Source organism: Gadus macrocephalus, chromosome 13 (assembly GCF_031168955.1).
Source record: "Gadus macrocephalus chromosome 13, ASM3116895v1".
Classification (NCBI taxonomy): domain Eukaryota; kingdom Metazoa; phylum Chordata; class Actinopteri; order Gadiformes; family Gadidae; genus Gadus; species Gadus macrocephalus.
In genome coordinates this window covers 14053969-14080983 of record NC_082394.1, presented here as the reverse complement: position 1 = coordinate 14080983, position 27015 = coordinate 14053969, and the positions used below count along the sequence as shown (strand labels likewise).

Here is a 27015-nt window from a genome sequence, read left to right as displayed (position 1 = left end):
TTTCATTGAAAAAATAAATAAAAGAGGCCGAGATCAAACCCGACGCGTCTCTTTCAACGACACTCATTGATGGAATCTGTCTGTCCGTCTCTCTTCCTCTCTCCCGCTCTCTCCCCCTCCGCCTCTCTTCCGCTCCATCTCTCTCCATCAGTGCTCCTGCGTGAGGAGGTGGCCCAGCTCCAGGAGGAGGTGCACTTCCTGCGGCAGATGAAGGAGATGCTGAGCCGCGACCTGGAGGAGACGCAGGAGGGCGGCTGCTCGGCCGGCCTGCTGTCGGCCACGGAGCTCCGCGTGCAGCTCGGGGACAAGGAGCAGGAGCTGGACCGCGCCAAGGAGGCCTTACAAGGTCAGCTCCCCGCCTCGCTACTCACACATACACACACTGTCACGCGCAAACGCATGCATATATACACGTACACATACACATGCACATATACATGCACATACACAAACACACATACATGGATACATACACATACACAAAGACATACACATACACATACATAAAGACATAAACATACATAAACACACACACACACACACACACACACACACACACACACACACACACACACACACACACACACACACACACACACACACACACACACACTCACATGCATACATAAATGCATGGCTATTGAAAGAAACTCTGGATGATCAGATTCAGTCTATATTACCCTGATTTTTGCATGTCGATTAATGCTGGTGCCAGTAAGGACTGGCCGGTTCTCACCGGCCCCAGTCTTACTGCAGGCGAGAGCCGCCCGACCCTGCACCTTGTTTGAAGCCAAAGCCTCAGCCCCTGCACAGCACATCTACTGCTACTTTAAATTCCTCAATGCAAGGAAATAGGAAATGACTTTTTAACTGCCGAAACTCATTGTTCAATCCAAAGTCTTAAGTATCATCCTACTTTCATTGTAGAGAGAGCATTAGAGCATAAAATATCTGTGTTCGCTTTAAAGCTGTGTGACACACCTCTGGTTCAATTCAGGGACAATCTACTCCCAAAGAAACCTCAATCCCTGTCCCTGAGGGTTATCCTGTGATGCTGTGGGTTGTGTTAGGCTATTGGACAATCGATGGAGGCTATTGATTGTAGCAAGATGGGTATTGATTGACACATACCCTATTCCCGCCCCACCCCCCCTTCCCCCAACCCTCCTCCCAGTATCTCCTAGCTAGTTAGTGCTGGAGCTGGCCAAGCATGGAACCAACTACAGACAATAAGAGTATTTTTTGGGCTCAAACAGTAAATCAAATTTTTATTATAGGAAACACAACCAAGAAGTCATTGCAAATAAAACCTGAATAAGATAATCTTTGTATATAAATCTGGTTCTATCAAGAAAAACTAATGCTTTATATGCAATTTAATCAGATAATATATCTATTATCAGATTGAATTAAGTTGATATTGAATTGGTCGCCTTCTGGTTGGAGGGATCCTATTTACTAGCATAGTCAGTCGTAGTAGTCTTATATGAGTGCGCCTGTGTGTGTGTTTGGGTGTGAATTTGTCTACACTAAATACATCCAAATTCGTACCACGACATTGTCCCTGCCGTCGTCGTCGTCCGCGCAAACACACCCACACCCACACACAAACAGATACGCATATAAATATGCATGCGCTTCTTCAACCAGCCACACAAAAAGCAAGCAAAAAACCATAGGGTTTGACTCCTGTTTATTTCAAATTACGGATTTATTTTAGCACCAGTCCCGTCTCCCTTTCTCTCTCTCTCCCCATCAGGGTAAAACAGGTGATGGACCGCATGCTCATGAGGGGGAATATTGTGTAATTGTTGAAAAACAGGTTTCCACCAGTATACAGGATGATTCCTCTGTGATACAGGCTTCTGTTTGGGTTACAAGAGTACATGCTTGTCTCGTCACACAATCTTTTTGTCTGTTTGCACTTTTTTTCTTCTTCTTCTTCTTCTTCTTCTTCTTCTTCAAATTCAACAACTTAAACACCTGGTATTTGTCAGCCAACTGAACTCAAATATGCAGACGCAAGGTATGGGAATACTGACCGTGACTGCATCTGCAGGTAATTGTCACCCTACCAGTTCTCTTTCAATGACATGACGTCATTTAACTTTTAGAGTGATCTTGCTGTTGAAGAACAGTCACCTCAAATTGTTGACAGTGGACAGTGACACCTGGTGGTTAACAGGCGCCACTGCAAGAAATACACTCACAGAAGTCACACCGTGTTTGGGACCAGTGTTGATAGTGCAGTGTGTTCTGCTTTACAGCTATGAAAGGAGACCGTAAGCGTCTAAAGGTGGAGAAGGCCGATTTGGTTAGCCAGATGCAGCAGCTGTACACGACGCTGGAGAGCCGAGAGGAGCAGCTCAGAGACTTCATACGCAACTACGACCAGCACCGCAAGGTAACCCCTAGGTCAAAATCAACGGTTGCCCAGACAGAGCTCCACACATCCATACACACCCTGGCGTTCGTGTCTGAGTAGATTAACCCTCTCCCGGGTCCGGCCATCAACATCCACAGTGTCCTGTCTGTCAGAGCCCCCCATGTCCGTCAACACCTCGCCATCAGTGTTACTTTGCTCTGACGTCAGCGGTAGGCTAAAAGGCACATAAAAGAATTCCACTTGCGCACGTAACGTTCACAAACTGGTACGGAGAGCCTGGCAGAAAACATTGGATTCTACTCCTTTTTTTCCTCAATAATTTACTTTAGTAGCAAAATCGCTCAGATTAATATGTTGGCAATCCTATAAGACTTCACCACATTGATAATTTTAATAAAAGGTGCTCACTGCCCTTTTAAGGAAACGTGCATGTGCCATCTTCTGCACAAACAACACAGGAAGCATAGGAGAAGGGTCAACGTGCATGTGTCCGGTGTTTGTGTGTTTGTCTGACCACTAAATGTATATCTACTGAGTGTTTTGCTCCACTGCTTTGCAGGAGAGCGAGGACGCGGTCAAGGCCCTGGCCAAGGAGAAGGACATGCTGGAGAGGGAGAAGTGGGACCTGAGGCGGCAGACCAAAGAGGCCACGGAGCAGGCCAACCTCCTGCGCTCGCACATGGACATGAAGGAGAACAGGCTCAAAGAGCTGGAGGCTGAACTCACCATGGTAGGTCGAAGTCTGACCCAAAGAGAGCACGGCCTATTGTTTCCATTGTCCCACACTCCCTCCAAAAAAATCGAGTTTTGAGATCAATACATTTTTTCAAATAGCTATAATAATGTTTTTACTGCTGTACTCAAACTGCTCACACACAAAGAAGCCCCCTAGTGGAGAATACCCTCAGCTTCCCTGATGCCTCGAGCGCTATAGTTTCAATAGTCGACGCATGGGTCAAATTGCTCTAATTTGCTCCTTCATTTACCATTTAGCACGTTGACACCAGAAACAACCGTCCGCACTTTAAGTTAACTTCATCTTTAAAGGGGACCTATTATGCTTTTTAGACTTTCATGACCTATAAACGTTGTTATAATGATTGATAGTCATGTTTAACCATACTTACGTGTCAAATAATGACGTACATGCATTTCGACGTATTCCCTGCTGACAGTCTGGGGTGGTTGTGCAGAGCGCTAAACAGTCGGGACAACGTTTGCGATTCACTTGATCACATTTCCGGGAAATCATCTACGTAGATGCACTCCTGCCGCGCCTCCATATGCCAGGTAATCAATCACAACGGAGTTGGGTTGGCAGGAGGGGGGCGAGGGGGCGGAGTAGGACGAAACCGAGCGTTGACAGAGAATGCTGAAAGCGCCCAGATAGGAGGAAGAGTTTCCCGAAAATCTACATCGTTTTTTGTGTATGGTTAACCATGACTATCAATCATTATAACAACGTTTATAGGTCATAAAAGTCGAAAAGCATAATAGGTCCCCTTTAACCCAACACTCACAGGTTGCAGCAGTTAATGTCGGTTACCATGACACGATCTGCCATCCATAACACGGCTGCCATTGTTATATATTAACCCTAACCTCTGATGCAACCCGTTCTCCGTCTCCTCCAGGCGAAACAGTCGTTGGCGACCCTGACCAAGGACGTGCCCAAGCGCCACTCGGTCTCGGTGCCCGCCGGCGAGCCGGTGGTCAACGGCAGCCAGGAGTGGGTGATGCACGCCGACCTGCCGCTCACGGCCGCCATCCGGCAGAGCCAGCAGACGCTGTACCACGGCCACCCGGCTGACAGACAGGGTAGGCCGCAGCGCCTGGGGGCTGGGGCTGGGGGGGGGGGGGGGGGGGAAGGTCTCCCGTTGTGGCTTGGTGTCCTCGAGATCTCTAATGCTTCACTAAAACATGCAGACGTTCCACGACGTACTAACCCGCGAGGTCTCCTCCTCTTCCTCGCAGGAGGTGGAGGAGGAAACACTCAGTCTAACAGCGCGCGTGTTGTGTTTTTTTTCTTTTTTTGGAATGTGTGTGTGCGTGACGTGTGTGTGTGTGTGTGTGTGTGGGGGTGTACGTACGTGTGTCCTGTGTTTGTGTGACCTTTATATGTCCCATGTGTGTGTGTGTGTGTCGTGTATATGTGTCTCCTCTCCTGTGTGTATGCGTGTGTGTGTGTGTGTGTGTGTGTGTGTGTGTGTCATGTATGTATCCTTTGTTGTGTGTGTGTGTGTATGTTTGTCTGTGTCCTGTGTGCCTCCTGTATGTCTCCTGTGTGCGTGTGTGTGTGTGTGTGTGTGTGTGTGTGTGTGTGTGTGTGTGTGTGTGTGTGTGTGTGTGTGTGTGTGTGCGTGTCTTCTGGTTGCGGTGTGCTGGTCGGGTGTCTTCTTGCTGTGGTGTTTCCTGGTGTGGCGGCGGACACCGGCTACAGCGGTGCTCAGGATCAGCCCCTGTCACTCGCGCCAGCCCAGCGTCATCTCTGACGCCTCGCAGGCCGACGGCGACCGCTCGTCCACGCCCAGCGACATTAACTCGCCACGCCACCGGACGCACTCCCTCTGCAACGTAAGAGCTGCCTGTGACCTCTGACCTCACCCTGCCGCCAACGCCTCCCTTGCTGAGGGCTCTGACTGTTCTTGGATTGGATGGAAGTGTCCTGCACCCGCATCGGTGCCGCCCAGCCCATATCGGCTTATAAGACATTGTTCCAAACATACAAATGATACTTTACAAAAGTACATTTGTTGGTTTATTGATGAATAAGGACATAAACATTAACACGCCAAAAATGTAGATCCGACCATGTTGCCAAAGCACAGGCCGCCTCTGTAAAAGGCCACTGCAGTATATCCCCTTCACAAGCCCGAAATAAATCAGGGTCCCTAGCTTGCATTTTTCCAAACATAAATGTCCCGAGGTCATCATCACTTCCTGTGTACCTTCCTTCTTCCCTCCTTCCGCTGCCCCCTCTGTGCCGTCAGTTCTGCTGTTTTGCTTTTTGTGTGCACGCGCATGTGTGTGCCATTATTCATTGACCTGTGTGTGTGTGTGTGTGTGTGTGTGTGTGTGTGTGTGTGTGTGTGTGTGTGTGTGTGTGTGTGTGTGTGTGTGTGTGTGTGTGTTAACCATGACTCATGGATCATTCATCCGCTTTTGTGGAATCAATTGTGGCCATTTGTTGTTCTTTGCTGTGACTCCTAATCCCGCACTCTCTCTTTCCATCCCTCTCTCACTCTCTCTGTTTCCTTGTCTCTCTGTCGCTATCTCTCTCTGTCTCTCTGTCTGTGAACAGTCCATGGAGGACCTGGAAGACCAGAAGCGTAAGAAGAAAAAGGAGAAGATGACTCTGGGCTCGCTGTCACGTGTCTTTGCTCGAGGGAAGCAGCGCAAGTCCCTGGACCCGGGCCTGTTTGATGGTACACCCACGCCCGACTATTACATAGAGGAGGACGCAGATTGGTGAAGTTCTGTGTGTCTGTGTCAATGGGGAATACACTTTTGTGTCTGTGTGTGTGCAAGTGTGTGCGTGTGTGTGTGTGTGTATGCGTGTGTGTTTGTATGCCGTGTATATCCTTAAGAGAAGGAGCGTTGGGTTTTGAACGTCTACATGCGACCCCAAAGGAAAAAATAAGAAACAACCTAAGAGAGACTGCTATCCCAGAGATGTATATTGTCCAGGAAATGTATGTTTGTAAATTAGATATATATTTATAGATGTACATGTATGCATATGTATATATGTTTACATGCGTATATATATATATATATATATACACACGAGGATATTAAGTGTATACATGTTAATGCTGTATTATCTTCCAAATGTTTAATGTGTTCTTTTTTCTAACTGGAGACTTGAAGGACCGCTGTGCATATGTAAATAGGCATCCTGTGCGACTAGTGTTTGTTACGCTTTGATCATGCCTTAGGTTTTTAGTTTTTTTAATTTCCTTTTATTTTTTTTTACTTTGCCCAGTTATCATTTGGCACATATCTTCTATATATCAGACTTGCAACAAGGGACACTAGAGAGCATATTTGAGACAGTAGTACCTTTGGTACTAAATATGAAGATTAAAAGGTAAAGAAGTCTGCAATTCACAGAGGAGAAAAACCACAGACATCTGGTGTCTAACTTTTCCCCAGCGGTGGACCATCAAATCCTTATGACATGATAAAAGTCAAATCTGTCCTACAAAGAACTCAAATTGTAGCGGGTGGGAATAAGGGTATTATATATACAGCATAGTGTAGAGTTTTACCATGTTCTGTAGCCTTTTAGATAACACAACTTATTCTTTGGGTGTTCAGATATAGTCCTCCACCACAAGGCTTAACAAACCATAAACGTTATCACTTTTTCTAAAATACCTTTACAAAAGTTGTATAATACAATCACGCATATCTCCCATGACTTTTTAGGGCTGTTGAACTCACCTGAATTTCTAAAATAAAAGAAAAGAAAAGGGGGTTCTTTGAGTTCCATTAGCGGCCCACGATAAACTCCCACGGTGGACGCTAACTCGGTTTGGTTTCTCGGTGACAGCCATTGACCACACACACACACCAATACAGAACATAGGAATGTGCATTGAAATAGGCATGATCACGCCTGCTGCCTCATTAATAGAAAATCCATTCATTACCAGCCAATTAACCACCATCTTGTGGTGCTCATCTGACCTACCAAGCTCCCTTTAACTGTGTTATGTTTCACCGCATTATAAATGCAACATTCCCCTGTTGTCTTTTGTTGTTTGTAGATCTCAGTTGGCATAGCCCCCCCCCACCACCACCACCACCACCCTCCTTTATTTCTTACATATGTGGTTCTAACAAATCTTTGTTGAATGTTTTGTAATTTAGGAGACGATGCATAAAAAAAAGAGAAATTATATTAAAGTATTTTATTTAAAGAACAAGAGCTTAAAAATGCCGGCGAGCCTCTGCCACCAACTGTTTGCGGTCCAGAGGTTCGAGGGAAGCATTTTATCAGACACTCAACCACGCCCTTGAAATGAAATTCTTATTTTAAAAATAAAACCAGCGACTAAATGTGTCCCTTGTTCCGTGAGCAGTGTGTTCTTGTGTCCGGTAGTAGTCTCTCTCTCTCTCTCTCTCTCTCTCTCTCTCTCTCTCTCTCTCTCTCTCTCTCTCTCTCTCTCTCTCTCTCTCTCTCTCTCTCTCTGCCTCTCTCTCTGCCTCTCTCTGCCTCTCTCTGCCTCTCTCTCTGCCTCTCCTTTCCTCTGTGTCAACGGTGTCCCCTCTTCCTCCTCCTCCTCCTCCTCCTCCTCCTCCTCCTCCTCTTCCTCCACCGTGAGTAACTCCATGTGTGATGATATTGAGTACTGAGTGTCTGTTCTGTTGCTCTGGGGATTATTCATAACACTCAAGCACACTGTCTTCTTTCACAAATCTGTGTGACAACATCCCACACACTAGCGCACACATCTACGACACACAGATACACACATATTTTGCATTCAGAGCAATAATCTGACCACTGATTTGTTTACACACCACGTGTTCTCAAATTTGTAGTCGCGTCATAAGGTGGCGATTGACGTACTTCCTCTCAAATTTGTATTTGATGGAAAGGTGTGTGTGTGGGAGTGATGTGTGTTTGTGATTTGGAATGAGATGTTTAATGAATAATCCCTGTTTCTAATACATTAATCAAAGGCATTTAGTCACCTCATAACCATCACTCCTTAACATAAACACTCAATTATTTCAATAATAGCCAAGGCCAAGTGTTAATCAACAAGATTTCATTATTACGTTATACATTTTGATATTATTGCAATATTAACATAAAACTTTCGTCACTTTCTTACTTTTCTCACTATCTTCAAAAGAGACACTTTCTTGAACCATATTATTGTTTGGCTACAAGAGGTATACGAATCTGCCATACTAGCATACATTAAATGTTCATGTACCAGCAAAAAACTGGCTATGCAACTCAGGTGAAATGTCTCCATCTAGTGTTCGTATTGAGCACATAAAAGCGACGCTAAATAGAGACGGCACATTAGGTTTTTCGATTTAAAGAGCTGAAATACAGCTGTGGCCACCCTCTTAAAAGTAATCACAAAAATAAGTCGATGTGGTTGATTTATAAATAACCCTGCCAGGATTATAGTCGCATTGTACAGGCAGTGGTAGTGGAGAAATGTCAGTTTTAAGTGACGTTAATTGACCCTACAAAAAGTCAAATAAGTCATCTTGATCTCTATATTCCTTTGACCCCAAAACCCTCCATTATACCGCACCAAAACGTCACCTGACCAATGCAGACTCTGACAACCTGTCAAGCCTCACACACCAGAGCCTATCAGACGGAGAGGATCAGATGGACCGCCTCCGGCAGGCGGAGCTCACCCGGACCACACCCATGTCCATGTGGAGGGCTGGAGCTGTGCAAGCCTGGCTTGAGGTTGTCATGGCAATGCCCATGTACACCAGAGCATGTTCCGAAAACGTCAGGAGTGGCAAGGTACTTCCTCTGCATGCTAACACTGCTACAGCAGATAGAGGGAGAGAATGTGCTTGGGTTTTCTAGTGATAATGCCAGTCTGATGATGTAACACAGCGCATTATATTTGCTGTTTGGTTTTAGTAGGCTTTTCTGTGAAGAAAAGTTACCAAATGATCCTATTATTTAAAAAACAAATGGTGCTATAGGTGCTCCTTGGGCTTACTGACGATGACCTAGAAGTGGGCTTGGGCATCAGCAACCCCATCCACCACAGGAAGCTCAAACTGGCCATCGAGGACTACAGGAAGGCTGAAGGAGGCCACAGGTAGGGGGAGAGTCAACCGATGGAAATGAGATGTAAACTACGTTAAAAGCCACCGCAATGCATGTCACCTCACAGCTCCTCCCGCTGCCATATAAACACACACCAGCACGCCTCTCACCCTGCAGGCTGTCCCATGCCTCAGAGCTGGACCCCCACTGGGTGTCCTGCTCGTGGCTGGGCGACGTGGGTCTGCCCCAGTACGCCCAGACCTTCCAGGACCAGCTGGTGGACGGCCGGGTGCTGGGCTCTCTGAGCCGCAGGGACCTGGAGCAGCACCTGGGGGTCAGAGAGCGGGACCACCAGCACAGCCTGCTGCTGGCCGTGCAGCTCCTGCAGCAGCTCAACTTTGACAAGGAGGTCAGATGTGCTTCCAGGCAGGAAGGAGCTGCAGGGAGAGCTTATGCCAAATGCGAAGAGGCTGACAGTTATCGTGCAAAACTAGTAAACATGCATGCATGAAATGTTAAATGAATTTGAAAGCATAAACCTGCTCATTCTTATTCCCCTTGAATTAAGTTTGCATGGCTAAACAGAAAGCAAACAAATACAATCTTTAGCAATTGGTATCTCCCAACAGGATGTTGCACAGGATGAGGCTTGCTAAATATGGCTATGTAAGGGATAATGTACAGGGAATACCAGTCCTGAATCACCCTTAAGGCTAACGGTACTTACTACTTAAGGCTCCTTACTAAAGAAATGACGCAAAACATAAAAACAATATATTTTAATGACTTAAGAATTATTCTATTTCATCAGCTGTAAGCCATAGTCAGCTATATTCTACGGTTTGAAGAAGCCTCCAATAGAACGGCCTGTTAAACACTGTAGAGGTCAGCTATTCAGAAAGACTGCAGCATGGCGTCATTTCAGAATCGTTATCCGAAATCGAGTAGGCCTACTCAACCTGTCCCTCCATCCTGCACGATGTTACCTTATTCTCTGTCATGGCATTTGTCGGTCACGTCTTGTCCTGTTTGTCCTTGTGTTGCTAACGGGTCCCTCCTGCTAACGTGGTGCCCCCCTCAACGAGACAAACCTGAATAAAGTAGTAGTAGCAACACAGTAGTAGGAGCCTGAACTTCCCCTCTGATCGGCACTGTGTTTCCATTCGACCGCTGAACTTTGTTGTTGTTGTTGTGTGCCCACAGGCACTGCAGGCGCGGCGCGCTAAGTGTGAACCGCAGGATCATGACCTGGTTGTGTGGACGTGTCACAGGGTGATGAAGTGGATCAGAGACATAGACCTCCGGGTGGGTGGTTGGTGGGAGGCCAACAGCACATCATTTAATGTAGTTTCAGTCTGCTGAGACAGAATATGGAAGGTCAGGGCCATGGATGAAGAAAAAATCGATACGAATATTAACACCAGCAGCCAAGAGTAACTAAATTAATGTTTAACGGTTTGTGGATGTGGTTCTAACCCCAGTAAATGGAAGCATTAAATGCTGTTATTGGACATCACTGCAGACAACATAAATCAAGTCTGGTTCCGGTGCATTGGATGGGGAAGATCAAACAATGCATTGTAATGCATGTGTGTGTGTGTGTGTGTGTGTTTGAATGCGTGTGCCTATCTGTATCTATCTGTATCTACTGTGTGTTTATGTGCATTTGTGTGTTGCACCGTTCTCTAGGAGTATGCAGACAATCTTAAAGGCAAAGGGATACACGGGGCATTGATGGCACTGGACCCATCGTTTGACACGGACACCATGGCCAGGGTACTGGGAATCCCCCACAACAAACACATGCTGCACCGGCACCTGTACCAAGAGATGAGGCTGCTCTCCGTCCCACACAGGTACTGCCTCCTCACTCTCGTGCTCCACCATTCTCCATTATTGAGCTATTACTACTGTGTATTCGTAGAGCAGACACGCTTATCCAAAGCAACTGAAAGTCAATTCAGATGACGTGATGGAGCCGTTAGTTGTCCAAGCAAGCCATGCTCATGGATGCCTGGAGGTAGACGGTCGATAACGGGGATCGATTCCAGTATCATTTCTGCTGGCTTGACGACACCACTGCTACAACGTCCAGTCCCTTACCTAAATCAAAGTTGATGAAAATAAATAATGATTCATAAAATTGTATGATGTTTTATGAGGTGCGAAAACCGTGTAATATTTTAGGAAATGTATCTATAATATGAAATAAAAATAGTAAAGTAGTAGAAAAGCAGGGACGCGGGAAGTGGGGGTGCTTAGGGTGCTGCAGCACCCCCCCCCCCTGGCAGCGAATTTTTTTTTTGCAGGGTGGTAGCGGGAAGCTCATCCCTGATTGGCTGGGACTTGTATGCTGGGACTTGGCTCGCTGGGTGCGTTTTAATATCCATCCGTCTCGGAGGTCCGAGGACGTTGCCTAGCGACAAGCACAAACACGCCCCTTTTCCTCGGACGGCGATCTCGCCATCTCGGTTGAACTCAGTGGGGACCGAGCGAAATTCCGAGACAGAATTCAAGATGGCTGCGCCCATTGTGACTTGAAGTATGAACTGTTTTCATTGTGTTTGGACCACTTTGGTGGCTTAAATTGTAATTTCAATCACTCGTATTACTGCAATACCTTACTGCGTCCGTATCTCTGCCTATGTACACAAATATATTGTATTTGTGTACAGCACTTCGGTCAACTACTGTTGTTTTAAATGTGCTATCTAAATAAACTTGACTTGACTTGACTATGGCCTATAGCCTACTTATATTGGATCGCCTGGTCCTCTGCCAATTCTACCGCGACAACAGCTTTCGGGTGGCGTCCATGTTTTCCTCCAACGACCGAGCGAAATAATAAAACGCTTGAAGTGTGGGCGTGGCGTCAGATCCGAGTCGGTTCGCAGAGAATACTCGAACGCACCTTTGTCAGAGGGCTTGTGTGAAAATCACGAACGCAAATGAATTAAACGTTGTTATAAATCAACACGAATAATGTGACGCATGATACCCACCTACTACACGGCAATTCTATAGCTACCTTTCTGTAAGCACAAACGTTAGCTCACTCGTCTAAAATCCCCTGTGAAACTGTTATGTGTCGCAAGGGCTACTGCAGTAAATCCTTTTTGTGTTTATTATACAACTCTATAGCTACCTTTCTGTAAGCACAAACGTTAGCTCACTCGTCTAAAAGCCCCTGTGAAACTGTTATGTGTCGCAGGGGCTACTGTAGTAAATCCTTTTTGTATTTATTATATTTTATAACGTTATGTATAGCGCATCGGCAAATTAATTAAACGTTGTTATAAATCAACACGAATCATTTTAGCAATAATGTGACACATGATACCCACCTACTACACGGCAACTCAATAGCTACCTTTCTGTAAGTACAAACGTTAGCTCACTCGTCTAAAAGCCTTTTTCTAATTGTTTGTCCATCCATGTCTTGATATTTCCATTAAGATTCCATTCTGTTCCGTTCCTAGAAGTGGTGAGCATAATGGCAGGATTTATTAAAGCTTGCAACATTTGCCAGACCCATGTCAACTTTGAGGAGATGGAGCTGCTGGAGGTGTAGATGGATAAGAATAAACCGTATGATTTCTGATATTCGTTCATAGTGGTTCTGCCACACCCCACAACCAATTACATTATAGAAAGAAGGGCCATAAAATCTGTAGACCTATCCATAGAATATTTTCGCGTAGGGCTACATGAATTTTAATATTGATTTTCACCTATCAATCCACCTAGGACTACTACACGGCAACTCTATAGCTACCTTTCTGTAAGTGCCAAAACAAACGTTAGCTCGTAATGCTAAAAACAACTACTGTATAACATGTGTCACACTATTGATACAATGATTTGTGTTGATTTATAACAACGTTTCATTTATTTGCGTTCGTGATTTTCACGAGCCCTCTGTTTTCACAAGCCCTCTGACAAAGTCCCAGCGAGCCAAGTCCCAGCCAATGAGGGATGAGTTCCCTCATGAATATTCACGAGCTTCCCGCTACCACCCTGCAATAAAAAACAACAGTGTTACCCCTTATGCTTTCTTTCATAATGACCAATAAAAAACAACAGTGTTACCCCTTATGTTTCCTTTCATGACGACCAATAAAAAACAACAGTGTTACCCCTTATGGTTTTTTTTTCATGACGACCAAAGAAAAACGACAGTGTTACCCCTTATGTTTCATTTGATAAAAACGACAGTGTTACCCCTCATGTTTCATTTGATAAAAACGACAGTGTTACCCCTTGTGTTTTTTTTCATGACGACCAAAGAAAAACAACAGTGTCACCCCCTATGTTTTATTTGATAAATATCGACAGTGTTTTCCCCTTATATTTATTTCATGACGGCCGATAAAAAACGACAGAGTTACCCCTCATGTTTCATTTGATAAAAACGACAGTGTTACACTGTCGTTTTTTATTGGCCGTCATGAAAAAAAACATAAGGGGTAACACTGTGTATGTGTGTATTTCTATTATTTCCCTTATGTTTTTTTTCATGACGACCAATAAAAAACAACAGTGTTACCCCTTATCTGTTTTTTTTCATGACGACCAATAAAAAACAACATGGTTACCCCTTATGTTTTTTTTCATGACGACCAATAAAAAACAACAATGTTACCCCTTATGTTTTTTTTCATGACGACCAATAAAAAAAGGAACAGTATTACCCCTTATGTTTTTTTTCATGACGACCAATAAAAAAAGGAACAGTGTTACCCCTTATGGTTTTTTTCATGACGGCCGATAAAAAACGACAGAGTTACCCCTCATGTTTCATTTGATAAAAACGACAGTGTTACACTGTCGTTTTTTATTGGCCGTCATGAAAAAAAACATAAGGGGTAACACTGTGTATGTGTGTATTTCTATTATTTCCCTTATGTTTTTTTTCATGACGACCAATAAAAAACAACAGTGTTACCCCTTATATGTTTTTTTTCATGACGACCAATAAAAAACAACATGGTTACCCCTTATGTTTTTTTTCATGATGACCAATAAAAAACAACAATGTTACCCCTTATGTTTTTTTTCATGACGACCAATAAAAAAAGGAACAGTATTACCCCTTATGTTTTTTTTCATGACGACCAATAAAAAAAGGAACAGTGTTACCCCTTATGGTTTTTTTCGTGACTACCAAAGAAAAACTACAGTGTCACCCCTCATGTTTCATTTGATAAAAACGACAGTGTTACACTGTCGTTTTTTATTGGCCGTCATGAAAAAAAACATAAGGCGTAACACTGTCGTTTTTATTGGTCATCATGAAAAGAAACATAAGGGGTAAGACTGCTGTTTTTTATTGGTCGTCATGAAATAAACATAAGGGGTAACACTGTCGATATTTATCAAATAAAACATAGGGGGTAACACTGTTGTTTTTCTTTGGTCGTCATGAAAAAAACCACGAGGGGTAACTCTGTCATTTTTTATTGGTCGTCATGAAAAAAAACGACAGTGTTACCCCTTGTTTTTTTCATGATGACTGATAAAAAACGACAGTGTTACCCCTTATATTTTATTTGACAAAGACAACAGTGTTACCCCTTATGTTTTCTTTCATGACGACCAATAAAAAACAACAGTGTTACCCCTTATGTTTTCTTTCATGACGACCAATAAAAAAACAACAGTGTTACCCCTTATGTTTTTTTTCATGACGACCAAAGAAAAACAACAGTGTTACCCCTTATGTTTCATTTGATAAAAACGACAGTGTTGCCCCTCATGTTTCATTTGATAAAAACGACAGTGGTACCCCTTGTGTTTTTTTTCATGACGACCAAAGAAAAACAACAGTGTCACCCCCTATGTTTTATTTGATAAATATCGACAGTGTTTTCCCCTCATGTTTTTTCCATGTTGACCAATAAAAAACGACAGTGGCACCCCTGTCGACGTTTTTGCAGGGATCGGAACATGAGCTGTTTAGAGTGTTAACCCCCGAACTTAACAATGCACCATCAAGACACCGGTTAAAGTCATCACAAAGGTTATACTTGAATTTATAATTCTCATGAACTAGAGATAAAAAAATTTCCAACAGAGGTCATCAACCGGACTTGAACCCCGGTCTCCAGGGGGTTAGGCAGAGTGCACCCCACTGCACCACTGAGGCGATGACAATACACAATAATCAATCATCATTAAAGAGGATATACATGACATTAAAATGTATGTGTGTGTTTCTATTATTTCCCTTATGTTTTTTTTCATGACGACCAAAAAAAGCAACAGTGTTACCCCTTATGTTTTTTTTCATGACGACCATTAAAAAAAGGAACAGTGTTACCCCTTATGGTTTTTTTCGTGACTACCAAAGAAAAACGACAGCGTCACCCCTCATGTTTCATTTGATAAAAACGACAGTGTTACACTGTCGTTTTTTATTGGTCGTCATGAAATAAAATATAAGGGGTAACACTGTCGTTTTTTATCAGTCATCAAGAAAAAAACAAGGGGTAACACTGTCGTTTTTTTTCATGACGACCAATAAAAAACGACAGTGTTACCCCTTACGTATTATTTGATGACTGGGAATAAAAAACGACAGTGTTACCCCTTATGTTTTATTTGATAAAAAACGACAGTGTTACCCCTTATGTTTTTTTTATGACGGCCGATAAAAAACGACAGTGTTACCCCTTATGTTTTATTTGATAAAAAATGACAGTGTTAAAACATAAGGGGTAACACTGTCGTTTTTTATTCCCAGTCATCAAATAAAACGTAAGGGGTAACACTGTCGTTTTTTATTGGTCGTCATGAAATAAAATATAAGGGGTAACACTGTCGTTTTTTTATCAGTCATCAAGAAAAAAACAAGGGGTAACACTGTCGTTTTTTTTCATGACGACCAATAAAAAACGACAGTGTTACCCCTTACGTTTTATTTGATAAAAAACGACAGTGTTACCCCTTATGTTTTTTTTATGACGGCCGATAAAAAACGACAGTGTTACCCCTTATGTTTTATTTGATAAAAAATGACAGTGTTACACCTTATGTTTTTTTTGATGACGGCCGATAAAAACGACAGTGTTACCCCTTATGTTTTATTTGATAAAAAACGAAAGTGTTACCCCTTATGTTTTTTTTCATGACGACCAATAAAAAACGACAGTGTTACCCCTTATGTTTTTTTTCATGACGACCAATAAAAAACGACAGTGTTACCCCTTACGTTTTTTTTCATGACGACCAATAAAAAACGACAGTGTTACCCCTTACGTTTTATTTGATAAAAAACGACAGTGTTACCCCTTATGTTTTTTTTATGACGGCCGATAAAAAACGACAGTGTTACCCCTTATGTTTTATTTGATAAAAAATGACAGTGTTACACCTTATGTTTTTTTTGATGACGGCCGATAAAAACGACAGTGTTACCCCTTATGTTTTATTTGATAAAAAACGAAAGTGTTACCCCTTATGTTTTTTTTCATGACGACCAATAAAAAACGACAGTGTTACCCCTTATGTTTTTTTTCATGACGACCAATAAAAAACGACAGTGTTACCCCTTACGTTTTATTTGATGACTGGGAATAAAAAACGACAGTGTTCACCCCTTATGTTTTATTTGATAAAAAACGAAAGTGTTACCCCTTATGTTTTTTTTCATGACGACCAATAAAAAACGACAGTGTTACCCCTTATGTTTTCTTTCATGACGACCAATAAAAAACAACAGTGTCACCCCCTATGTTTTATTTGATAAATATCGACAGTGTTTTCCCCTCATGTTTTTTCCATGTTGACCAATAAAAAACGACAGTGGCACCCCTGTCAACGTTTTTGCAGGGATCGGAACATGAGCTGTTTAGAGTGTTAACCCCCGAACTTAACAATGCACCATCAAGACACCGGTTAAAGTCATCACAAAGGTTATACTTGAATTTATAATTCTCATGAACTAGAGATAAAAAAATTTCCAACAGAGGTCATCAACCGGACTTGAACCCCGGTCTCCAGGGGGTTAGGCAGAGTGCACCCCACTGCACCACTGAGGCGATGAAAATACACAATAATCAATCATCATTAAAGAGGATATACATGACATTAAAATGTATGTGTGTGTTTCTATTATTTCCCTTATGTTTTTTTTCATGACGACCAAAAAAAGCAACAGTGTTACCCCTTATGTTTTTTTTCATGACGACCATTAAAAAAAGGAACAGTGTTACCCCTTATGGTTTTTTTGTGACTACCAAAGAAAAACGACAGCGTCACCCCTCATGTTTCATTTGATAAAAACGACAGTGTTACACTGTCGTTTTTTATTGGTCGTCATGAAATAAAATATAAGGGGTAACACTGTCGTTTTTTATCAGTCATCAAGAAAAAAACAAGGGGTAACACTGTCGTTTTTTTTCATGACGACCAATAAAAAACGACAGTGTTACCCCTTACGTATTATTTGATGACTGGGAATAAAAAACGACAGTGTTACCCCTTATGTTTTATTTGATAAAAAACGACAGTGTTACCCCTTATGTTTTTTTTATGACGGCCGATAAAAAACGACAGTGTTACCCCTTATGTTTTATTTGATAAAAAATGACAGTGTTAAAACATAAGGGGTAACACTGTCGTTTTTTATTCCCAGTCATCAAATAAAACGTAAGGGGTAACACTGTCGTTTTTTATTGGTCGTCATGAAATAAAATATAAGGGGTAACACTGTCGTTTTTTTATCAGTCATCAAGAAAAAAACAAGGGGTAACACTGTCGTTTTTTTTCATGACGACCAATAAAAAACGACAGTGTTACCCCTTACGTTTTATTTGATGACTGGGAATAAAAAACGACAGTGTTACCCCTTATGTTTTATTTGATCAAAAACGACAGTGTTACCCCTTATGTTTTTTTTATGACGGCCGATAAAAAACGACAGTGTTACCCCTTATGTTTTATTTGATAAAAAATGACAGTGTTACACCTTATGTTTTTTTTGATGACGGCCGATAAAAACGACAGTGTTACCCCTTATGTTTTATTTGATAAAAAACGACAGTGTTACCCCTTATGTTTTATTTGATAAAAAACGAAAGTGTTACCCCTTATGTTTTTTTTCATGACGACCAATAAAAAACGACAGTGTTACCCCTTATGTTTTTTTTCATGACGACCAATAAAAAACGACAGTGTTACCCCTTATGTTTTATTTGATAAAAAACGACAGTGTTACCCCTTATGTTTTTTTTCATGACGACCAATAAAAAAAGGAACAGTGTTACCCCTTACGTTTTATTTGATGACTGGGAATAAAAAACGACAGTGTTACCCCTTATGTTTTATTCGATAAAAAACGACAGTGTTACACTGTCGTTTTTTATTGGTCGTCATGAAATAAAATATAAGGGGTAACACTGTCGTTTTTTATCAGTCATCAAGAAAAAAACAAGGGGTAACACTGTCGTTTTTTTTCATGACGACCAATAAAAAACGACAGTGTTACCCCTTACGTATTATTTGATGACTGGGAATAAAAAACGACAGTGTTACCCCTTATGTTTTATTTGATAAAAAACGACAGTGTTACCCCTTATGTTTTTTTTATGACGGCCGATAAAAAACGACAGTGTTACCCCTTATGTTTTATTTGATAAAAAATGACAGTGTTACACCTTATGTTTTTTTTGATGACGGCCGATAAAAACGACAGTGTTACCCCTTATGTTTTATTTGATAAAAAATGACAGTGTTAAAACATAAGGGGTAACACTGTCGTTTTTTATTCCCAGTCATCAAATAAAACGTAAGGGGTAACACTGTCGTTTTTTATTGGTCGTCATGAAATAAAATATAAGGGGTAACACTGTCGTTTTTTTATCAGTCATCAAGAAAAAAACAAGGGGTAACACTGTCGTTTTTTTTCATGACGACCAATAAAAAACGACAGTGTTACCCCTTACGTTTTATTTGATGACTGGGAATAAAAAACGACAGTGTTACCCCTTATGTTTTATTTGATCAAAAACGACAGTGTTACCCCTTATGTTTTTTTTATGACGGCCGATAAAAAACGACAGTGTTACCCCTTATGTTTTATTTGATAAAAAATGACAGTGTTACACCTTATGTTTTTTTTGATGACGGCCGATAAAAACGACAGTGTTACCCCTTATGTTTTATTTGATAAAAAACGACAGTGTTACCCCTTATGTTTTATTTGATAAAAAACGAAAGTGTTACCCCTTATGTTTTTTTTCATGACGACCAATAAAAAACGACAGTGTTACCCCTTATGTTTTTTTTCATGACGACCAATAAAAAACGACAGTGTTACCCCTTATGTTTTATTTGATAAAAAACGACAGTGTTACCCCTTATGTTTTTTTTCATGACGACCAATAAAAAAAGGAACAGTGTTACCCCTTACGTTTTATTTGATGACTGGGAATAAAAAACGACAGTGTTACCCCTTATGTTTTATTCGATAAAAAACGACAGTGTTACACTGTCGTTTTTTATTGGTCGTCATGAAATAAAATATAAGGGGTAACACTGTCGTTTTTTATCAGTCATCAAGAAAAAAACAAGGGGTAACACTGTCGTTTTTTTTCATGACGACCAATAAAAAACGACAGTGTTACCCCTTACGTATTATTTGATGACTGGGAATAAAAAACGACAGTGTTACCCCTTATGTTTTATTTGATAAAAAACGACAGTGTTACCCCTTATGTTTTTTTTATGACGGCCGATAAAAAACGACAGTGTTACCCCTTATGTTTTATTTGATAAAAAATGACAGTGTTACACCTTATGTTTTTTTTGATGACGGCCGATAAAAACGACAGTGTTACCCCTTATGTTTTATTTGATAAAAAACGACAGTGTTACCCCTTATGTTTTATTTGATAAAAAACGAAAGTGTTACCCCTTATGTTTTTTTTCATGACGACCAATAAAAAACGACAGTGTTACCCCTTACGTTTTATTTGATGACGGCCGATAAAAAACGACAGTGTTACCCCTTATGTTTTATTTGATAAAAAACGACAGTGTTACCCCTTATGTTTTTTTTCATGACGACCAATAAAAAAAGGAACAGTGTTACCCCTTACGTTTTATTTGATGACTGGGAATAAAAAACGACAGTGTTACCCCTTATGTTTTATTTGATAAAAAACGACAGTGTTACACTGTCGTTTTTTATTGGTCGTCATGAAATAAAATATAAGGGGTAACACTGTCGTTTTTTATCAGTCATCAAGAAAAAAACAAGGGGTAACACTGTCGTTTTTTTTCATGACGACCAATAAAAAACGACAGTGTTACCCCTTACGTATTATTTGATGACTGGGAATAAAAAACGACAGTGTTACCCCTTATGTTTTATTTGATAAAAAACGACAGTGTTACCCCTTATGTTTTTTTTATGACGGCCGATAAAAAACGACAGTGTTACCCCTTATGTTTTATTTGATAAAAAATGACAGTGTTACACCTTATGTTTTTTTTGATGACGGCCGATAAAAACGACAGTGTTACCCCTTATGTTTTATTTGATAAAAAACGACAGTGTTACCCCTTATGTTTTTTTTGATGACGGCCGATAAAAAACGACAGTGTTACCCCTTATGTTTTATTTGATAAAAAACGACAGTGTTACCCCTTATGTTTTCTTTCATGACGACCAATAAAAAACAACAGTGTTACCCCTTATGTTTTTTTTCATGACGACCAAAGAAAAACGACAGTGTCACCCCCTATGTTTTATTTGATAAATATCGACAGTGTTTTCCCCTCATGTTTTTTCCATGTTGACCAATAAAAAACGACAGTGGCACCCCTGTCAACGTTTTTGCAGGGATCGGAACATGAGCTGTTTAGAGTGTTAACCCCCGAACTTAACAATGCACCATCAAGACACCGGTTAAAGTCATCACAAAGGTTATACTTGAATTTATAATTCTCATGAACTAGAGATAAAAAATTCTCCAACAGAGGTCATCAACCGGACTTGAACCCCGGTCTCCAGGGGGTTAGGCAGAGTGCACCCCACTGCACCACTGAGGCGATGACAATACACAATAATCAATCATCATTAAAGAGGATATACATGACATTAAAATGTATGTGTGTGTTTCTATTATTTCCCTTATGTTTTTTTTCATGACGACCAAAAAAAGCAACAGTGTTACCCCTTATGTTTTTTTTCATGACGACCATTAAAAAAAGGAACAGTGTTACCCCTTATGGTTTTTTTCGTGACTACCAAAGAAAAACGACAGCGTCACCCCTCATGTTTCATTTGATAAAAACGACAGTGTTACACTGTCGTTTTTTATTGGTCGTCATGAAATAAAATATAAGGGGTAACACTGTCGTTTTTTATCAGTCATCAAGAAAAAAACAAGGGGTAACACTGTCGTTTTTTTTCATGACGACCAATAAAAAACGACAGTGTTACCCCTTACGTATTATTTGATGACTGGGAATAAAAAACGACAGTGTTACCCCTTATGTTTTATTTGATAAAAAACGACAGTGTTACCCCTTATGTTTTTTTTATGACGGCCGATAAAAAACGACAGTGTTACCCCTTATGTTTTATTTGATAAAAAATGACAGTGTTACACCTTATGTTTTTTTTGATGACGGCCGATAAAAACGACAGTGTTACCCCTTATGTTTTATTTGATAAAAAACGACAGTGTTACCCCTTATGTTTTTTTTGATGACGGCCGATAAAAAACGACAGTGTTACCCCTTATGTTTTATTTGATAAAAAACGAAAGTGTTACCCCTTATGTTTTTTTTCATGACGACCAATAAAAAACGACAGTGTTACCCCTTATGTTTTTTTTCATGACGACCAATAAAAAACGACAGTGTTACCCCTTACGTTTTATTTGATGACGGCCGATAAAAAACGACAGTGTTACCCCTTATGTTTTATTTGATAAAAAACGACAGTGTTACCCCTTATGTTTTTTTTCATGACGACCAATAAAAAAAGGAACAGTGTTACCCCTTACGTTTTATTTGATGACTGGGAATAAAAAACGACAGTGTTACCCCTTATGTTTTATTTGATAAAAAACGACAGTGTTACCCCTTATGTTTTTTTTGATGACGGCCGATAAAAAACGACAGTGTTACCCCTTATGTTTTATTTGATAAAAAACGACAGTGTTACCCCTTATGTTTTTTTTGATGACGGCCGATAAAAAACGACAGTGTTACCCCTTATGTTTTATTTGATAAAAAACGACAGTGTTACCCCTTATGTTTTTTTTGATGACGGCCGATAAAAAACGACAGTGTTACCCCTTATGTTTTATTTGATAAAAAACGACAGTGTTACCCCTTATGTTTTTTTTCATGACGACCAATAAAAAACGACAGTGTTACCCCTTATGTTTTTTTTCATGACGACCAATAAAAAAAGGAACAGTGTTCACCCCTTATGTTTTATTTGATAAAAAACGACAGTGTTACCCCTTATGTTTTTTTTGATGACGGCCGATAAAAAACGACAGTGTTACCCCTTATGTTTTATTTGATAAAAAACGACAGTGTTACCCCTTATGTTTTTTTTCATGACGACCAATAAAAAACAACAGTGTTGCCCCTTATGTTTTTTTTCATGACGACCAATAAAAAAAGGAACAGTGTTACCCCTTACGTTTTATTTGATGACTGGGAATAAAAAACGACAGTGTTACCCCTTATGTTTTATTTGATAAAAAACGACAGTGTTACCCCTTATGTTTTTTTTGATGACGGCCGATAAAAAACGACAGTGTTACCCCTTATGTTTTATTTGATAAAAAACGACAGTGTTACCCCTTATGTTTTTTTTGATGACGGCCGATAAAAAACGACAGTGTTACCCCTTATGTTTTATTTGATAAAAAACGACAGTGTTACCCCTTATGTTTTTTTTGATGACGGCCGATAAAAAACGACAGTGTTACCCCTTATGTTTTATTTGATAAAAAACGACAGTGTTACCCCTTATGTTTTTTTTGATGACGGCCGATAAAAAACGACAGTGTTACCCCTTATGTTTTATTTGATAAAAAACGACAGTGTTACCCCTTATGTTTTTTTTCATGACGACCAATAAAAAACAACAGTGTTACCCCTTATGTTTTTTTTCATGACGACCAATAAAAAACAACAATGTTACCCCTTATGTTTTTTTTCATAACGACCAATAAAAAAAGGAACAGTGTTACCCCTTATGTTTTTTTTCATGACGACCAATAAAAAAAGGAACAGTGTTACCCCTTATGTTTTTTTTTCGTGACTACCAAAGAAAAACGACAGTGTTACCCCTTATGTTTTAGTTGATAAAAAACGACAGTGTTACCCCTTATGTTTTATTTGATAAAAAACGAAAGTGTTACCCCTTATGTTTTTTTTCATGACGACCAATAAAAAACGACAGTGTTACCCCTTATGTTTTTTTTCATGACGACCAATAAAAAACGACAGTGTTACCCCTTACGTTTTATTTGATGACGGCCGATAAAAAACGACAGTGTTACCCCTTATGTTTTATTTGATAAAAAACGACAGTGTTACCCCTTATGTTTTTTTTCATGACGACCAATAAAAAACGACAGTGTTACCCCTTATGTTTTTTTTCATGACGACCAATAAAAAAAGGAACAGTGTTCACCCCTTATGTTTTATTTGATAAAAAACGACAGTGTTACCCCTTATGTTTTTTTTGATGACGGCCGATAAAAAACGACAGTGTTACCCCTTATGTTTTATTTGATAAAAAACGACAGTGTTACCCCTTATGTTTTTTTTCATGACGACCAATAAAAAACAACAGTGTTGCCCCTTATGTTTTTTTTCATGACGACCAATAAAAAAAGGAACAGTGTTACCCCTTACGTTTTATTTGATGACTGGGAATAAAAAACGACAGTGTTACCCCTTATGTTTTATTTGATAAAAAACGACAGTGTTACCCCTTATGTTTTTTTTGATGACGGCCGATAAAAAACGACAGTGTTACCCCTTATGTTTTATTTGATAAAAAACGACAGTGTTACCCCTTATGTTTTTTTTGATGACGGCCGATAAAAAACGACAGTGTTACCCCTTATGTTTTATTTGATAAAAAAACGACAGTGTTACCCCTTATGTTTTTTTTGATGATGGCCGATAAAAAACGACAGTGTTACCCCTTATGTTTTATTTGATAAAAAACGACAGTGTTACCCCTTATGTTTTTTTTCATGACGACCAATAAAAAACGACAGTGTTACCCCTTATGTTTTTTTTCATGACGACCAATAAAAAACGACAGTGTTACCCCTTATGTTTTTTTTCATGACGACCAATAAAAAACGACAGTGTTACCCCTTACGTTTTATTTGATGACTGGGAATAAAAAACGACAGTGTTACCCCTTATGTTTTATTTGATAAAAAACGACAGTGTTACCCCTTATGTTTTTTTTCATGACGACCAATAAAAAACGACAGTGTTACCCCTTACGTTTTATTTGATGATTGGGAATAAAAAACGACAGTGTTACCCCTTATGTTTTATTTGATAAAAAACGACAGTGTTACCCCTTATGTTTTTTTTGATGACGGCCGATAAAAAACGACAGTGTTACCCCTTATGTTTTATTTGATAAAAAACGACAGTGTTACCCCTTATGTCTTTGAGGCGATGACAATACACAATAATCAATCATCATTAAAGAGGATATACATGACATTAAAATGTATGTGTGTATTTCTATTATTTCCCTTATTTTTTTTTTCAAGACGACAAATAATAAACAACAGTGTTACCCCTTATGTTTTTTTTCATGACGACCAAAAAAAACAACAGTGTTACCCCCTTTATGTTTTTTTTCATGACGACCAATAAAAAACAACAGTGTTACCCCTTATGTTTTTTTTCATGACGACCAATAAAAAACAACAATGTTACCCCTTATGTTTTTTTTCATAACGACCAATAAAAAAAGGAACAGTGTTACCCCTTATGTTTTTTTTCATGACGACCAATAAAAAAAGGAACAGTGTTACCCCTTATGTTTTTTTTTCGTGACTACCAAAGAAAAACGACAGTGTCACCCCTCATGTTTCATTTGATAAAAACGACAGTGTTACACTGTCGTTTTTTATCGGCCGTCATGAAAAAAAACATAGGGGGTAACACTGTCGTTTTTTATTCCCAGTCATCAAATAAAACATCAGGGGTAACACTGTCGTTTTTTATCGGCCGTCATCAAAAAAAACATAAGGGGTAACACTGTCGTTTTTTATCGGCCGTCATCAAAAAAAACATAAGGGGTAACACTGTCGTTTTTTATCGGCCGTCATCAAAAAAAACATAAGGGGTAACACTGTCGTTTTTTATCGGCCGTCATCAAAAAAAACATAAGGGGTAACACTGTCGTTTTTTATCAAATAAAACATAAGGGGTAACACTGTCGATATTTATCAAATAAAACATAGGGGGTAACACTGTTGTTTTTCTTTGGTCGTCATGAAAAAAACCACAAGGGGTAACACTGTTGTTTTTTATTGGTCGTCATGAAAAAAAACGACAGTGTTACCCCTTGTTTTTTTCATGATGACTGATAAAAAACGACAGTGTTACCCCTTATATTTTATTTGACAAAGACAACAGTGTTACCCCTTGTTTTTTTCATGATGACTGATAAAAAACGACAGTGTTACCCCTTATGTTTCATTTGATAAAAACGACAGTGTTACCCCTCATGTTTCATTTGATAAAAACAACAGTGTTACCCCTTATGTTTTTTTTCATGACGACCAATAAAAAACAACAGTGTTACCCCTTACGTTTTTTTCATGACGACCAATAAAAAACGACAGTGTTACCCCTTAGGTTTTTTTTCATGACGACCAATAAAAAACAACAGTGTTACCCAGGGTCGCGGGAAGTGGGGGTGCTTAGGGTGCTGCAGCGGCCCCTGGCTGTAACTGCAAGTGAGAAAGTTTTCTGAACAAATCAATACTTTTTTTTTGTTGTATAATTTTATCATACAACATGATTTTTCATTAAATTATTGACATCCACCCTTTTTATGATATTTATCATATTTTCGGTACTATGCTGATTTTACATAAGCATGTTGGTGTTCAACATCTGTTGTAGTGAACATTCTAAAACTGGTGTAAAATGTTGCTGCCATATTAATAGACACGTTGAATGTTATCGTTTTGATTCTGGAATCCCGCACGTAAACTGGTTGGCAAAAAAAGAGCAAAGACGGGCGGTTCACTTGACAGAGAAATCGTCACCTTCCTCATATCAGACAACTAGTAAGTCTGGATGAAAATTAAGGCTTTCTATTTTTGTCACTTTCCTTTGTAAACCTTTAGAAATAACCTCCTGAATCCTTGTTATAACGCTGTGTATAATCCCGGACCGCAACAGCTTGTCGGCATGTTGTTAGTGTGTGAAATTCAGCCCAGTATCAGCCGAGTTGACTCTAATTTCCACATTGTTTATTTGCTAACGTTTGTGAATAACAGTGGCTAGTTGGCAGAACTCTTTCTACATACCAGTAGAGTGTTTATCAGAGCGGATCCCTGAATGTGACGTCACCCCTCATCTCGTCTCTGTAAACAACGGATGTTGAGCAGCATTTATTATGACGTCATTATATAGATTCTCTCTCAGCACCCCCCCCTCGGACTGACTTCCTGCGTCCCTGTAGAAAAGAGTCAACCGGTTCCAATCCTGCCGTTCCCAGCAGCGCAGAGCAGGAGCGTGAGAGCCTAGCTGGCGTCTCCCGGTCCCCTGGCTCCGCTAACCTCTACGCTGCCAACAGAATGGCAATGAGAAGATCAGTCATGGTATGGACGTCTTCCTC

The 27015-nt window shown here is 40.2% G+C and overlaps 1 protein-coding gene across 5 annotated transcripts in view; it reads left to right on the top strand.

Annotated features, from left to right (window-relative positions):
* kaznb (kazrin, periplakin interacting protein b) overlaps window positions 1-27015 on the top strand; it is a 105850-nt gene that overhangs the window by 77206 nt on the left and 1629 nt on the right. For 2 of the 5 annotated variants that reach the window (XM_060068748.1, XM_060068751.1), the window contains 12 exons: window positions 152-346; window positions 2268-2404; window positions 2946-3116; window positions 4021-4204; window positions 4827-4960; window positions 5688-5811; window positions 8695-8894; window positions 9083-9201; window positions 9327-9558; window positions 10353-10454; window positions 10839-11005; window positions 26896-26998. In XM_060068748.1, coding sequence (XP_059924731.1) covers window positions 152-346; window positions 2268-2404; window positions 2946-3116; window positions 4021-4204; window positions 4827-4960; window positions 5688-5811; window positions 8695-8894; window positions 9083-9201; window positions 9327-9558; window positions 10353-10454; window positions 10839-11005; window positions 26896-26998 — 1868 coding nt within the window. Of the gene's footprint in view, window positions 1-151; window positions 347-2267; window positions 2405-2945; window positions 3117-4020; window positions 4205-4826; window positions 4961-5687; window positions 7455-8694; window positions 8895-9082; window positions 9202-9326; window positions 9559-10352; window positions 10455-10838; window positions 11006-26895; window positions 26999-27015 lie in introns of those variants that run through there. The other 3 variants (XM_060068749.1, XM_060068752.1, XM_060068753.1) reach the window with 3 other exon arrangements.